The sequence below is a fragment of the Oenanthe melanoleuca genome, chromosome Z (assembly GCF_029582105.1).
Source record: "Oenanthe melanoleuca isolate GR-GAL-2019-014 chromosome Z, OMel1.0, whole genome shotgun sequence".
Taxonomy (NCBI): domain Eukaryota; kingdom Metazoa; phylum Chordata; class Aves; order Passeriformes; family Muscicapidae; genus Oenanthe; species Oenanthe melanoleuca.
The window spans coordinates 67856229-67869865 of record NC_079362.1 but is presented as its reverse complement, the minus strand read 5'-3'; the positions used below and the strand labels follow the sequence as shown (position 1 = coordinate 67869865).

Below are 13637 nucleotides of genomic sequence, written 5' to 3'. Positions count from 1 at the left end.
ATTATACATTGCAGGTATTTTCAAGGAAAGCACTTGATTTATTCACCAATGACCACCTCAGCAGCTCACATTTCTGGAGCCTCGTCCCTCCCAGAGAGAGCAGAAAGTCACAGCTTGATAATTTAAACAGGATTAAGGAGCGTCCATGTAAACAGAGTTGTGGGCTTGCAGTGTGAGGACAGTCTGTGCATATCTCAGCAGAGGAGGGGCTTTCCCAGCCATGACATCTGCAAGAAAGAAATGCTGCTTTCTGTGGGAAAGTGGGGAAGAATGAGATGTGTTTGGAGCAAAGAACAACTAAAGGCTGCAGCAGGTGAACATTCCTCCCAAGCCAGGAAACTTGTGAAACAGCACACCTTGCAAATCTGCATTGAAACAGCACAGCTGTCAAATCCTCTGGACAGGACAGAATAGTCACCATGCCAGTAAAATATATCTAGGGCAGAAGGATCCCAGGAAACTGGCCAGAAACTGGACAGCACAGGGCCAAGCAGGCAGAATGAGACACAAGGATTGGAGATATGTGCTCGTTATGTCTAAAGAAAGATTTCAGGAAGAGCCCCTGGGATCTGTCTTGCTATCAGCAATCTTCTGGTTTTCCCTCTTCACCACGGACAAGGAAACTTTCTCATGCTTATGTGAATAATGCATCCCAGCCCCTCAGGCTGCACACCAATTTCACGAACCCGCAAGAATGTCCAAAATCTTGTCTTTGCTTGCCCCATGGCTGTCCCTCTCATCCCAAGCAGAGATAACAAGAACTTTTCTAGCCCCCTCCAAGCCCCATCCCTGCAGTCTGAGCTGGTGGTGACCCCTCACCTCAGTCTCCGACAGAAGCAGTTCTGTTTCCCCTGTGTCCAGACCATTTTGCTGTGGTTGCAGAGCAATTGAGAATAAAAGGGAGGATAGGTTTCCCCCAGCTTTCTGTGGCTGGCACACAGTGTGGAGAGCAGAAAAAAGCCTTACCTAGAGGCACAGCTAAGTGGGAAAACAGGAGGGAGAGGTGGGGAGAGCCACAGCAATGACACTAAGCCTCTTGTCACTGCCTACTGCTTGTTCAGGAGGGATGGTTAACCTGCTTCTCTCAGCAAGTTAAAGCCTTCTCTTTGCTTGCCCTCCTGGTTTCATCTTTATCTCCAGTTTTTAGTGCTTCTGTGCTTAGAGAGAAGGTGGGTGCCTCTGAGGGTAGAGAGGAATGGGTCCCCCCTCCCTTTCCAAAGGGAGCCCTGGGACATGGGCAGAGCTGTGCCTGGCTTGTGGCTCAGCCCCCACTAAAATGAGCTAGTAGTTCCTGCTACTTCTAGAAACACAGAGCTGAGTCAAGTCCTGTCTAGGCACAAGGGTTCTCCATATAAGACAGCTTCTGGGCTCAGTTTGACTCCAGAAGCTCAGGGCAGGAAAAACCCCCTGGTCTGTACTCCAGCACTGGGATCAAACCACGGGGGAGCAGGCTGGACAATGGCACCAGGGAGAATCAGCAGCAGGAGGAGCATGGCAGGAATGGCACCAGCTCCTTCTTGAAACCACACAGCCTGGCTAAGAGTGCTGGCATCATCCCACAGGACAATCTCTGCAGAAAGTGTCCAGACAAGCAGCAGTGGTGATGATATGCTGGAAATTAGTGGGGGAGAAAGTGGGGGCTGATGATGAGAGATGCCAGGTCTGGATCCTCTCCATCATCCACACATGTTGTTTAGGCAGGAGCAAACTGTACAATAGAGCCAGACTAAAGGGGCTTTTCCTCACCTGGCTTCCCACCCTTCCCAACCATCCACGTGTCCCATCTACTCACATTAACTCAGACAGGTCCCTGAGCCCCTGCCAGCTGGATCTGGCACTTGTGCCAAAAAGAACAGCCCCTTGCCTTGGCACCATGGGGAGACCACCAGAATGGGGAACAACTGGCCCCTGCACTGGCAAATGTGTCCAGGGCATGTCCACAACTCCTGTTGGCTCTTGAGCACCAGGGAGTCATGTGAAGAAGCTGTGTGAAGGCTGTGAGAGGGGGAACAGCTTTTAGCCCCTGTGGTGCTGCTCACCTTGCCTGCAGGTCCATGTGGGGGGATGCAGTTGGTTCCTCCCCAGTCACTCCAGGAGCAGCATGTGCAACACATGGGGGATGCTGGTGACAGAAAACACCATCTCTTGGCTGTACACCCTCTCTTTGGAGGCAAGGGACAAAACCAGTTCCAGTAAGTACCCTTCCTGGAAAGGGTATTATGGCACAAAGGGAGACCAGCATAGCATTTCCCTTGGTGCCTTGCTTGCAGAGGAGCAGATGGGTGTTTTTGCCATGAAACCTTCAATCCTACCTCCCAGATGGGTATGTCTGTGCCAGGTCAGACCTTGAGACTGCTGCAGATTGTGCCTGCTGTGTCTGGTGCCCCTTGAACTTATCCTGGGCAGCCTCCAAGGCTGCTTTCACCATGCCAGGCAGACACACGAGTGCTCTCATGATCCCAGCTGTGAGTGCTGGCAGCCAGGGAGTGACCCAACTCCTGCTCAGTTTGTTTGCACAGATGCAGCCTTGTCCTCTCTCTCCTGCCTGGTGCACTCCTTGTGAAAAGCTTTGCAGTTATCTTGTTGCTCCACAACATGTGAAATACAGGTCCCCAGGTTTGAATAAAGAGCTACAGGTAATTCTGCCAATGCTCCAGAGCCAAAGTGATCCCTGCACATAACTCCTGAGCTACTGAGGGTATGTCTGCATCGTACTGCAATGGATTCTGGTCCTGCACCACCCACCCCTGTGGATGCAGTGAGGGTAGAAAAAGAGCAAGAAAAACATGTCTGGGGAGATAAAAGCAGGAGGACTTTTTTATTGAAACTAGCTTTGGGCTGGGAATCGAGGTTTCTGACATGGCAGTGACTAACTGCTTTCCCTAAGGAAAGTGGCTGCTTCCTTCTAGAGATCGTTGACATTTTGACTCACTCCCTAGTTTACTAAGTACTGAACAAGTCTGGGTTTTGACAGATTTCCGAGAGGAGCTGGGCTCTGGAGTGTGGAAAGAGGCTGTTGCAGGGCTGGAGGTGGGACAGGAGCCAGGACCATGTACCTGGTCCAGAATAGTATCTCTTCTTGTCCTCCCCTGGTGGGGTAAGAGCAGCCTGCTGCCAGAGCTGGGATCTGGATCACCATCCACTTGAGAGTCAAGGCAGGCAAGGACCTAGCAGGGATCTGTTGTGTGCAGCTGCATTGCTCTGAGGAGAACACATTTACTGCTCCCAGGAGAGATGGGAACCCTGGACTAAGACATCCCTGAAATTCATGTAAATGGATTAATCTCTTTCCAACACCCAAGACATCAGTGCAAGGCCCTTCTCCCTCATTTTCTCTGGTCCAGGACACTGTTCTCCTTGTCATTGTAGCCTGCAGCCAGGGATGAATCTGATCCACCCCAGGCTGAGCCCCTCTGGCAGCCCCTGCCCTTCAGGGACCCTCTCCAGCTGCAGCAGCTCAGCCTCAGAGCAGATCCATGCCAAGCATCCTCCCCCTCCCCAGCCACGGCCCCTCACAGGTCACTGAGCGAGCAGCAGGATGGCTTCTGTCCAAGCCAGCGCCAGTTATCCTCATTTCCCACTCACACTGTTTGTCTTGGCCCCTCTTCCCATACCAGCCTTCCTTCTCTTCCTTCTCCTGCCCAGGATTGAATTGCTGGGGCTGTCACTGTAGTTAATGATCTGGGACAGAGCTGGTGCTCTGTGAGAATCACACTCAGAGACATCCGAGCCCGAGGCACCACGTGTGCAGATACCAGGGAGGAGCACCCCAGAGGGGAGAGCACCTGGAAGAGAAACAAGCCACCAGCTAAGTGAGCCAGGCAACCAGGGGAGAAGAAGGGATAGGATTAAGCTCGCATTCAAGAGGTGTCAGCAAAAAGTACCTGGGCACTCCCTGCTTGAACAGCTGAGCCACTGCACCACCGTGGATGCCACCCCTGAGGGCTGGTGGCCACATTCCCCTTGCCTTCAGGAACAGTCCTGGGCCGTTTCACTCTCAGCCTGTGCCCAGGCATGCTGACTAATTTAATGATGTGGAGAGACACACAGCAGTGCTTGGGAGGAAAGGATGTGCCTGCCTGTTGGACACGCAAAGGCTTCAGCTGGACATCACTCCAGCTTTGTTCAAACATCACATGGCCTGGACAAAAGGGGATTAAAGGACACTTTGAGACAGCAAGACCTTATTCAGAGTGCTCAGCAGACCTGAGGCTCAGGAGGACAATGGCCACAGACTCTCAGCTTACTGTTAATGAGTGGCAGGAGCTGGGGGGTTGCCATCTCTGTTCCTTATCCATGGATGTGCCCAGGAGTACATGTCTTCAGCAGCCTCCATTGCCCCAAAAGCTTATCCTTCTACTCACCTGCACCCCAGCTGCCAGCAAGTAATCTGTCCTGCCAGAGTAATCAACCACACTGTGCCTCAGTTTCCCTCTACTTCAAGGACAAACCTCCCATTTCTGCAGCACTTCTTTCATGTCCCCTGCTCGTGTGGAAGCTGAGAGCTGGGGAGCTCCAACCAGCATCTGCACTGGCAGGACTGAAGCATTTGGGGCTGGATGGTGCAGTACTGGCATGCTCCCTCCTACCCCATCCCTGCACAACTTCCCAGGGAGACTTGGTTCTGTAGACTGAGCAGTGCAGAGCAGGGCTCCTGTTTTGCCATGGAGCTGAGAGACTCCCAGGAGAGACCTGCAGCCCAGCTGCTGTGTCCTTCATCCCTATGAGCCCTCCTTCCTTCTCCCCACAGCCCAGCACAGCCCCCTTACCACTGCAGCACAGTAAGCAGTGCTGTTTGTTCACCACACTCCACACTGGCTTTCAGGCTCAAACATGAGGCATGACAACTACCTGCTGGCTTTTCTTTTTATTTAACAAAATAATGGCACAATTTTAAAAAAAGAGAGAAAGGGACTAAACAAGAGGCATATACATAAAATTGTTGCATTGAATAGATCTAGCAGCAAATAACCTGAGAGCAGCATGACCTCCAGGCATGGGCATGGGGCAGGGCTGGACAGTGGTGTCAGGCTGGGGGACTGAGAAAGGATGCAATGTCCCAGAGGAGAGCAGGGGCTTAGAGCCACATCTCTGCCTGCTCCACATTAGTGGCTCTATTTCTACACTTGCAAGAAAAGGCAGGAGGAAAACAATGCAGGGAATTCAGGAGTGAGAGAGGAACCACATCAGCCACACATTTTCTGAGGGCATCTGGGTGGTGCTTGGCAAGGATCAGCACAATGTATGGCCATGTGGAACATCTCCATCACTCCTCTCCATTCTCACACTGTTCTATACTGGCAGCCCTTCCCAGAGATGCAGAAGAACTCTTGGTTGGGACTGACAAGGAAACCAAAGGGATTGGGCTATAGCTGGAGATCACAGCTGCTGTGCTGACAGGACTGTGCCCCGGCTCACCTTGCAGATCAGTCATCAAACAGCTTCCAGGCTGCAAAGATGACACAGTCCAGCAGCCCCCAGCTCAACCTGACACAGGCTGCTGGGTCACATTGGAGGCAGAGGGAAAAGGACAGAGCAGACAGGGCTCTGCCCAGCCCCACACACAGGCATGAGTCTCAAGGAGGGTCAGCCCTGAGACTGGAGATGGAAGCAGGTTGGCTCCATTAGCATCAGATTCACAGCTGGAAGGTGGTCCCCTCCAGACGTTGGGACCAGGCATGGCTTCTTCAGGACCTACTTGCCCTGGGGTTTCCTCTGGAGAAGTGAAAAAACCCAACTGGTGTTAGTGTGCTCCTTGTGTTATGAGCTTCCCAGGGTCCCTTCCTCTGCTGGACAAGCCATGGTAGTGATGGACCTGCCAGGGCTTGTAAAGCACCCAAACTCATCACAAGCCCTCTCCATGGAGATGCACAAGCAGCAGATTCCAAGCTTGCAGGGCAGAAGTGGGGAGGGATTTTGCTCCCAGTGTCATTTGCCAGGGCACACATCAAGCTCAGACAAGAGTGACAGTGGGTAGACAAAAGTCCCACGGCTGCATTTATCTGGAGTGGAAGAGGTACTACTGAGGAGGTCCCAGATGGAAGCAGGAGGGATGGAGACCCAGACAAATTATCCATGCCTTGGTAGAGCAAGCCCTGCTCTTCCCAGCATCCCAGTCATAATGGGAAAAGCCTGTCTGGCAGTGGATAAACCCACCCCCTGTGCTGATCTCACATCTGGCTGCGAATGGGAGTGGTTCTTACCCTCCTGGCATCCACCTTCTCTTGGAGACGAATCACCCATGGGGAATGGAGGGGTGCACAGAGGCGCTTGCCCTTTGTGGTGATGAATCTGTCAGGCCCATGAGGGAAAAACACAAGCTGTAGTGAGCAAACACCCCATGCACGCTCAAGAACAGCTCAAGATCTCACCTGCTTCCTACCTCACTGCCCTCCCATCTCTGCCTGTAGATGACTTTCTTCCCTGGCTCTTGTCCCATGCTCTCCCCTCTCAGCTGCTCTCCCTCTCTGGATCTCCAGGATCTCTTTTGCAGCTCTCCCTATTCCTTCACCCTCAAATCCAGCTCAACATCCCTCTGCCATCCTGCCTTCAACCCTGCCTCCATGTGAGGTCCATCCCTGGCCATCACGAGGCCTTGTCCCTGAGCCACCACGCCCTGGGCTCTTACATGGCAGCAGGGATGTTGCAGCCGTCCTGCACCAGCTGCAGCCGGTAATCCTGCACGATCCATGCCGGGATGGGCGTCTCTCTTGTCCGCAGGCAGCAGTCGAGGACGTTGTTCCCGCCGTGCACTGCAGGAGGAACACACCGGGCAGGCTGAGGCCGGCTGCACCTGTCCCAGCTTCCCCACAGGGTGAAGGGGCTGTGGCAGGATGGTGCCTGCAGGAATGCTGTCACACGCTGCCCTGGCTGGGCTCACGGGCACCAGCTTTACTGCGCTCACACCCCGGTGCTGGGAGCCTTTTTCCTCCTTCTGACGGAAAGCAAAGGAGATGGGGAAGAGCAAACAGGCAGAAGGCAACCCTTCTGCATGACTGTGTTCCTCCTGCACCCTTAACTAGCAAGGCAGGACATGGGGATCTTTATTTACCCTGCTTCAGGGTGCTGCAATACAGACACACATTTCCAAGGGGCTGGGGGTGATTTCAGCTTTATTTACTGAAGCAATCACAGGTTTGGCAGCTACCCTATCACCTGCCCACCCCACATGGATCATTCCTGTGACAGCTGAAGGACACAGCTGTCTGTGCTTCTCTGCAGGGAAGGAGATCCAGAGTCACCCTCCCAGCAAATGCTGCATTCACTGCTAACGCCTGACAAGGCTGGCTGCACCCACGGATGTCTGTTGCCCTTGTACAACACCACAAGGTGTCTAGATCCCCCAGCTCCCCACCACAGGTAGAGGTTCTGATGCCACCCACCCAGACAACTGTGACCTGTGCAAACCCCACATCCAGCACCAGCAGCCCCTCAAACATCAGTCCTGCCACCTGGTTCCAGGCTGCCCTCCACCACAGGGTGACAGAAATGTTCCCTCCCTGCGCTGGGGAAAGTGGGACCAAGACAATCCCAGCCCAATGTGTGCAAGCTGGGCTAGGGCGCTGGGAGGCAGGATTGCTCCATGGCCTTTCCCAAACACGCCTTGCCAGCCCCAGAGCCCTGCAGGCTCCTGTCTGGACTTTGGGCAGGACAAAGTCCCTGCAGGACAGGTTACAAGAGGATGCAGGAGGGCTCTGATGGAGCGGCAGCTACGTGTCCCTCTAAAAGTCTGCTGGAAGTGCAAAAGAGAGAAGAAACTCAATCCTCTCAATTCCACAGAAAAGGCAGCCTGAGAGTCCCCTCTTACCATCCAGGATACGTCCCAGCAACAGGACACTGAGGCAGAGAAGATGGAGGCACCGCATTTTGCTGCTGAGTCTGGCAGAGGATGGGCTGAAGGCGATGGAGCTCCAGGCAGGAGAGGTGAGCTCTGCACAGCTTCTCTGCACCCTCCTGCTGCTGCTGCTGCTCCCCACTGCTTATATATCCTTCCAGACCATGGCTTTCACTTTCTTTTGGAGTCTGGGAAGCTGTAACAACTCTTACAACAGGCTGGATTTTAATCTTTGAGCAATTCCTGAATATCCCAGCAGCTGCTTTCCCTGCAGCCAGCTGTTCTGTGGACCCATAGCCAAACTCTCTTGCCCTCTCTTCCAGCACTCAGCCCATAGGAGTTGCTGGTCAGGACCAGGCAGCTCTAGGGTCCCTTTACCTTGTGAAAGCAACCTAGGACCCTGGGATGGCACCTGGAGCGGGCTCTTACCATACACATTTCCCAGTCTCTTCTCTGAGACATCTCTGGGACATTCACATTAAATATCACATAGTCTCAACCCTCTGATGCTATGGGGGGATAGAACTTGTCTCAACCCCATTTTTGGGGTATATGTTGGTACTAGGGTGATGTCAGTCTCCACCCCAGAGTCTCCCTGGCTGTTGCTGAAGCCTGGATTTCTCCCCCTGCCCTCTCCAGTGCCTGCATGGGGGCACATCCGAATCTGGCAGAGAGAGGAGAGCCCAGTCAGCACGCTCCACTCCAGGGCCAGGATCTCACAGGCCCAAAGCCAGCCTGGTTTCCAGGTGTCCCAGAAAATGGATTCATGGCCAAAGGCAGCTACAGAACTTCCTGTAAAAAGGTTTTCTCCCTGCAAGAGCAGAAATCCCCCACGGAGGCCATGTGCACAGCGCAGGGTGCCAGCAGCTCACCCGCTGCGTGGGCACTGCCGAGCGAGGACCAGCGCTCCCGCTTCGAATCTTCACAGGAGCTCAGGGACGGGGGCTGTTTCTCCTCTCTGCGGTGACTCACCACCATGCCAGCGCTAGTGCCACCTGCAGTGATGTCCCTTAAACCAGGCTACTTCAGCCCCATTTGGGAAGCAGAGAGCACTGGGGTTGTGCAGCCCGGGGAAGGAAGGATGGAAGGCTCACTGCTGCCAGCAGCTGCCCTGAAGGGAATTTGAGATGCCTGAGTCAGGGTCTTCTTTGAGGGGCCCAGGGGCAGGACAAATGTAAAGGCATCAGATGCACCCAGATAAATTCCCACTAGGGAATTTAAATAAATAGAAAAAATGCTTTGCCACAGGGGTGAACAAACCCTGAAGCAGAGTGTCTATGCCTGCAGCTTGTCTCTTGCTCAAGCTTTGGACTGTCCTTTCACCTCAGTGGAGAGCAGCGTACACATCCCTTCCACATGGACAAATATCTACCCGGGCACAAGACACACAGATGGGAGCCAGGGACTTCAGTGAGTCCCTCTGCTCCTCTCAACAGCAGGAGATGCTCTGCCCCTTCCCTGCTCCATGGTAAGAAGCAAGAGGAGAGTCCAGCCATGCCACCAGACACGGTGCTGCAACCCTGCACCAGCACTGGCACTGGCACTGGCACTGGCACTGGCACTGGCACTGGCACTGGCACTGGCACCAGCCTCATGTGCAGGGTGATCTCCTCCATCAGCAAAGCATTGCCTCTGGCTGCTCCTGTGCCCAGCAAGCCAGTGCTGTGGAGAAGGAATCAGGCAGGGGCTGGTGGGCAGGAGGAGTAGCACAAACAGGATGTGCCAGCTTAACTTCAGTCAGCACCTGCTGACACTCACAAGCCAGCAGAAGGCGAGTTTAGGTGGTGGATTAGCGTCTGTCATCAGCCCCAGGCTTCCCGCAGGTTTGGGGATGTAGGCTGGTTCTGCAACCTGGTCCTTACTTAATCTCCTCAGGACACTGCCAAAGCAATGTCACAGCAGGGAGGATGACAGCTCCTGGTTGCTGGTGGCCAGAACTGCTCCTAACCCAGAGCCAGCTCCTCACTGGTCTGACAGTGTGGAGCCCTCTGCAAAGAGTGGGTCCCAAAAGCAGAGCCCTGATCCACTGTCACAGGGTGCTGGGGGGGCTGCCCAGCAGCAAACCCTCACCTCTTTGTTCCATGTGTTTGACAGATCTTGGAGCACAACCAAGGGCTGGCAAGGGGTGCTAGGAGTCCCATGCTGTGGGATGGCAGGCACTGCTGGGTCCTGCACCCCACGGCAAGCAGGGCTGTCCCCAGCCACCACTTCCCTGGCACAAGCTTCTCCTGCCTGCTGCTGGCTCCCAATTGGCTCTACACCAAAAGGAGCGTGCTGAGTTGGGAATATCCATGTGTGACTAAACCTCTTAGCCATCTCTTGCTGCAGGGGACCCCCACCCCTGAAGCTGCCCACAGCCCCTGCTAGCAGCACGGGCAGGAAAGGGAGATTGTTCTTCCTCAGAACAGTTGTCAGGGAGCCAAGTGGGTGAAAGCACAACAGCTTCACACGCCTCTGCTCCCCAGGAAGAGCACCAGAGTGAGGAAAGGGGCTTTCCACTTGCATTGTGAAAGGGGAATGTGGTGGGTTTCCACCCCGTGCTGGGGTCAGTAAGATTTCTAAGAAAATGGTGGTCATGTCTGAAGTGCATCCCTGTGGCATTCAGGAAGGTTACCCATCCCCCTCACAGGACTGACCCTCAGGGACCAGAAGAGGTGATGCAGATGGCAAAGACAGGGATGCTTCAAGGTCCAGGGTCTCCAGAGGCACAAACAGGCAGGGGATTTGGTGGGGATGAGGGAAGAGCATTGTTAGCACTGACTCATTTAAGCCTCTTCCTGAGCAATTAAGGGAGCATTGGAGCTCCAGCCCAGAGGACACCACAGGATACAGCATAAACCATCCATGAGTACTCACTCCTGCAGAAACCTCGATAATGCAGTTGTTAATTAAAGCGGAAATCAGAAGGGACTAATGATCCCTGTGGGAAATCCAACCCATTGAAATGTAAACAGACCGTGTGGGTATCACCTTCACCCCTGGGCTCTGCTCAGGGAGCACTGACCATGCTGCTGCCTTCCTGGAGACCTGACAGCCACAGGAGCTGCCAGGGCAGCTGCTCCCCAAGCTGTCTGGTGGTGGTCTGCCTTCCACCTCTGAGCTATGGAGCTGGAAAGGGCAAAGGGGGAATTTCAGCAAATTCCAGCTACAGCCGGTCCCTGGGGTGGGATCTGGTCTGGCTGAATTCATTTCATTGGGAAATACTGGGAAAGAATTGCAGCTACTTCAATTCCCCTTGCAACTCCCAGCCCGTGGCAGCCTCACACAGGTCTCATCACATTCCCAGTCCTGGTGTAGCACAAGGACTGAGGCCACTGGATCTCCTCTGGCTGAGTGAACAAAGTCAATATGATTTAAATGGGGATAAGGGGGGGAAAGTTGCAACTCACAGCTTTGCCCAGAAGCAGCAAAGATGGACCTGGGGATCTCGTTCAGAAGGATTCAAACGGTTCCAATTCCTGCTCTGTCTCTAATACTCACTGGCTTCAGTGTCGCTGATGTTGAGGTCACCATGTGTGATGAGCAGTAGGTCCAAAAAAATCTTCAGCTGTGTCTTGCTCTACACCCCTAGACAAGCAACCACCTCCCAGGATCCCTGCAACACACGTGTCTCTCAGCATCACCTTTGGGCTGCAGTTTCCCAGCCAGATACTCCCTGCAAAGAGCACCAAGATGGCAGTGGCCAGGGGGGATGCCCCCAGCCCTGACTCCCTGACATCATTCTGCCTGTTCTCTTTGCAAGCTCTCCAGGGATTTCAGAGGGACATCTCAAAGCTGTCATGACAGCTCATTGCTCAATCAGCAATTTCCTTGACACATCCTGCATGTCTTGGCAGAGAAGGGTGCCTGGTGAAGCTGAACACTCAGTTCACCTGCAGACAAATCCACAAGCATAAGGGACAGAACAAACCCTTGGGGGCTGCTCTCACTGCTCTGCTGGCTCTTTGGCAAAGGGCAGGGAAGACTGTGAAGTTCTCAGTTTGTTGCAGCTCTGGGCAAGGCTCACATTGACCCCAACACTGGAGGACACTTGGGAGTTACATATAGGCAATAAAAGGGTTGTGAGAAAGGTCTGGGCTGTGCCCTCTGGGACAGCATGAATGCCAGGGGATGACCAGGACTGGGAAATACCTCGGAACAGGAAGGCTGAGAGCCACCAGCCACTTTCCCACATCCTCTCTGCTCTCAAGACCACAGCAGACCTCAGGAGAGTAGTGCTGGTGGAGAGAACACCAAAAAACACCTTGAAGCTTTGCCTGGAATCCAAAGCCTCTCTCACACCCATGCAGCCCCAAAAGCAGCCCTTGGCCCCCACGAGTGCAGCACAGCCCACTCCTGCTGCTGGGCAAGGACCTGGATGGAGGGAGGGAGCTGGTGTGTCTGTGTCCAGGTGAGCTTTGCTGGAGCTCCACCTGGCATCCCAGCCCAGAGCACTCTGCTCTGGCATCTGCCCTGGAGCATCGTCTGCACAGCTAATGACTTGAGCTAATCGTCTGGCCTGGGGTCCAGGCTTTCTTGGCTGCACTCTGTTTTTGTCTCACCCGGCTGGTCTCTCCTGTCACTGAAGCCTTTCTGCTCCAGGGTGGCTGGGCTTTCCTGACTCCTTGCTCAGCTTGATATTGTTGCAAATGTCATTCCTTCCCTGCAGATTGATTCCATGCCTAGGTGGGTTTTTTTTACAGCCCTTGCCCACCTACTACCCCAGCACATACTTCGTCAACACTGCTTTAGCTTTGCACAGAGCATCAGGTTTGCCCTGCCCAGGGGTACAGCTGTGTGAATTCCTTCCTGCTGCTTCACTGCTGCACCACCTTAGACCTTCTTCTTCACATCTCTTGTCCCAGCTCCGTTGAGAAGAAGGAATTTTGGCACCCACTGAGTGCTGCAGGTGGCAGCTCATCACTTCTCACAGGGCATCTCCTGGGAGGTGTTTCCCTGGTGCCGTCATCACTGTATCACACATTGTCACTGGTGACATTGTCACTGTCACAGGTGGTCACTGCAGCAACACTGTGACCACCTGCTTCACACCTGCCTCCAGGGGCTCCCAGTAACCTGCCACCTTGTTTTCCTGGAAAGCAGCATTCAGCAATAAATCTGGAAGGAGAGTGCAAACACCTGTGCTTGTGCATTACATTTGTGCAACTGTGCCCATGCCCACGTGTGCCTCCCTGAGCATGGGACAAACTGTGTTTCCAGACCCTGTTTTTGGGGTAAATTTTAGGGCAAATTAGAACACCACCACTGGCATGTCTTTTTAACCTGTTTAACCTAACAGCCTCCTTCCATTTAAAGGGAAAAAGCCCTCCTGTGCAGTGTTTTCTTCCACAGCCACAGAAACACCAGGGCACATTTCACATGCTGGCTCGCTCCTGCATCCTCTCATGCTTAGCTGTTTGTAACTGCAGACATATTCTTCTGGACCTAATTTCTAGGGAATTTTTGGGACCATTTCACAATGCTCTGACACCACAACCAGCACGAGGAGCTCATCAGAGGCCACTAGATGCAGTGTGTTCCCATCAGACACAGGGCTGCCTCCAGCCCTCCCACAGCACCTCCACCCTTGTGTGCAGATATCAGTTCCCAGGCTCCCAGCAAAGCCCAGTCCAGAGCACAGCCTCATTAATAACCTGTTTTATTGCTGTTATCCCAAAGCAGCAAGGAGCACAGAGCCCCTGCTTTGAACACACAGTGCACATCCAGGATGGGTTGGACTCAGAGGGACAGGCTTGGCCGTGAGAAAAGATGCTGTGTCCAAATCATGTTCACCTGAGAACCCCTCACTGGGGACAGATGAGCA

General features: G+C 53.7%; 1 protein-coding gene across 1 annotated transcript; it reads right to left on the bottom strand.

Annotated features, from left to right (window-relative positions):
* Positions 1-4859: 4859 nt before the first annotated feature.
* On the bottom strand, positions 4860-11983 carry LOC130265238 (C-C motif chemokine 19-like). Its single transcript, XM_056514155.1, has 4 exons — positions 7808-11983; positions 6629-6752; positions 6204-6291; positions 4860-5715 (listed from the first exon to the last, which is right to left on the bottom strand). The coding sequence occupies exons 1-4, from the start codon at positions 7863-7865 to the stop codon at positions 5695-5697; spliced, it is 291 nt and encodes a 96-aa protein (XP_056370130.1). The 5' UTR covers positions 7866-11983; the 3' UTR covers positions 4860-5694.
* Between the last annotated feature and the right edge of the window lie 1654 nt (positions 11984-13637).

What these genes read in the sequence shown, in the direction of transcription:
- LOC130265238 (XM_056514155.1), bottom strand. Translation starts at nt 7,865, where the DNA reads ATGCGGTGCCTCCATCTTCTCTGCCTCAGTGTCCTGTTGCTGGGACGT. An exon ending in GCTGGGACGTATCCTGGATG is followed by an intron (nt 6,753 to 7,807) that starts GTAAGAGGGGAC and finishes TTCCTCCTGCAG; the next exon opens with TGCACGGCGGGAACAACGTC. An exon ending in TGCAACATCCCTGCTGCCAT is followed by an intron (nt 6,292 to 6,628) that starts GTAAGAGCCCAG and finishes TGGGCCTGACAG; the next exon opens with ATTCATCACCACAAAGGGCA.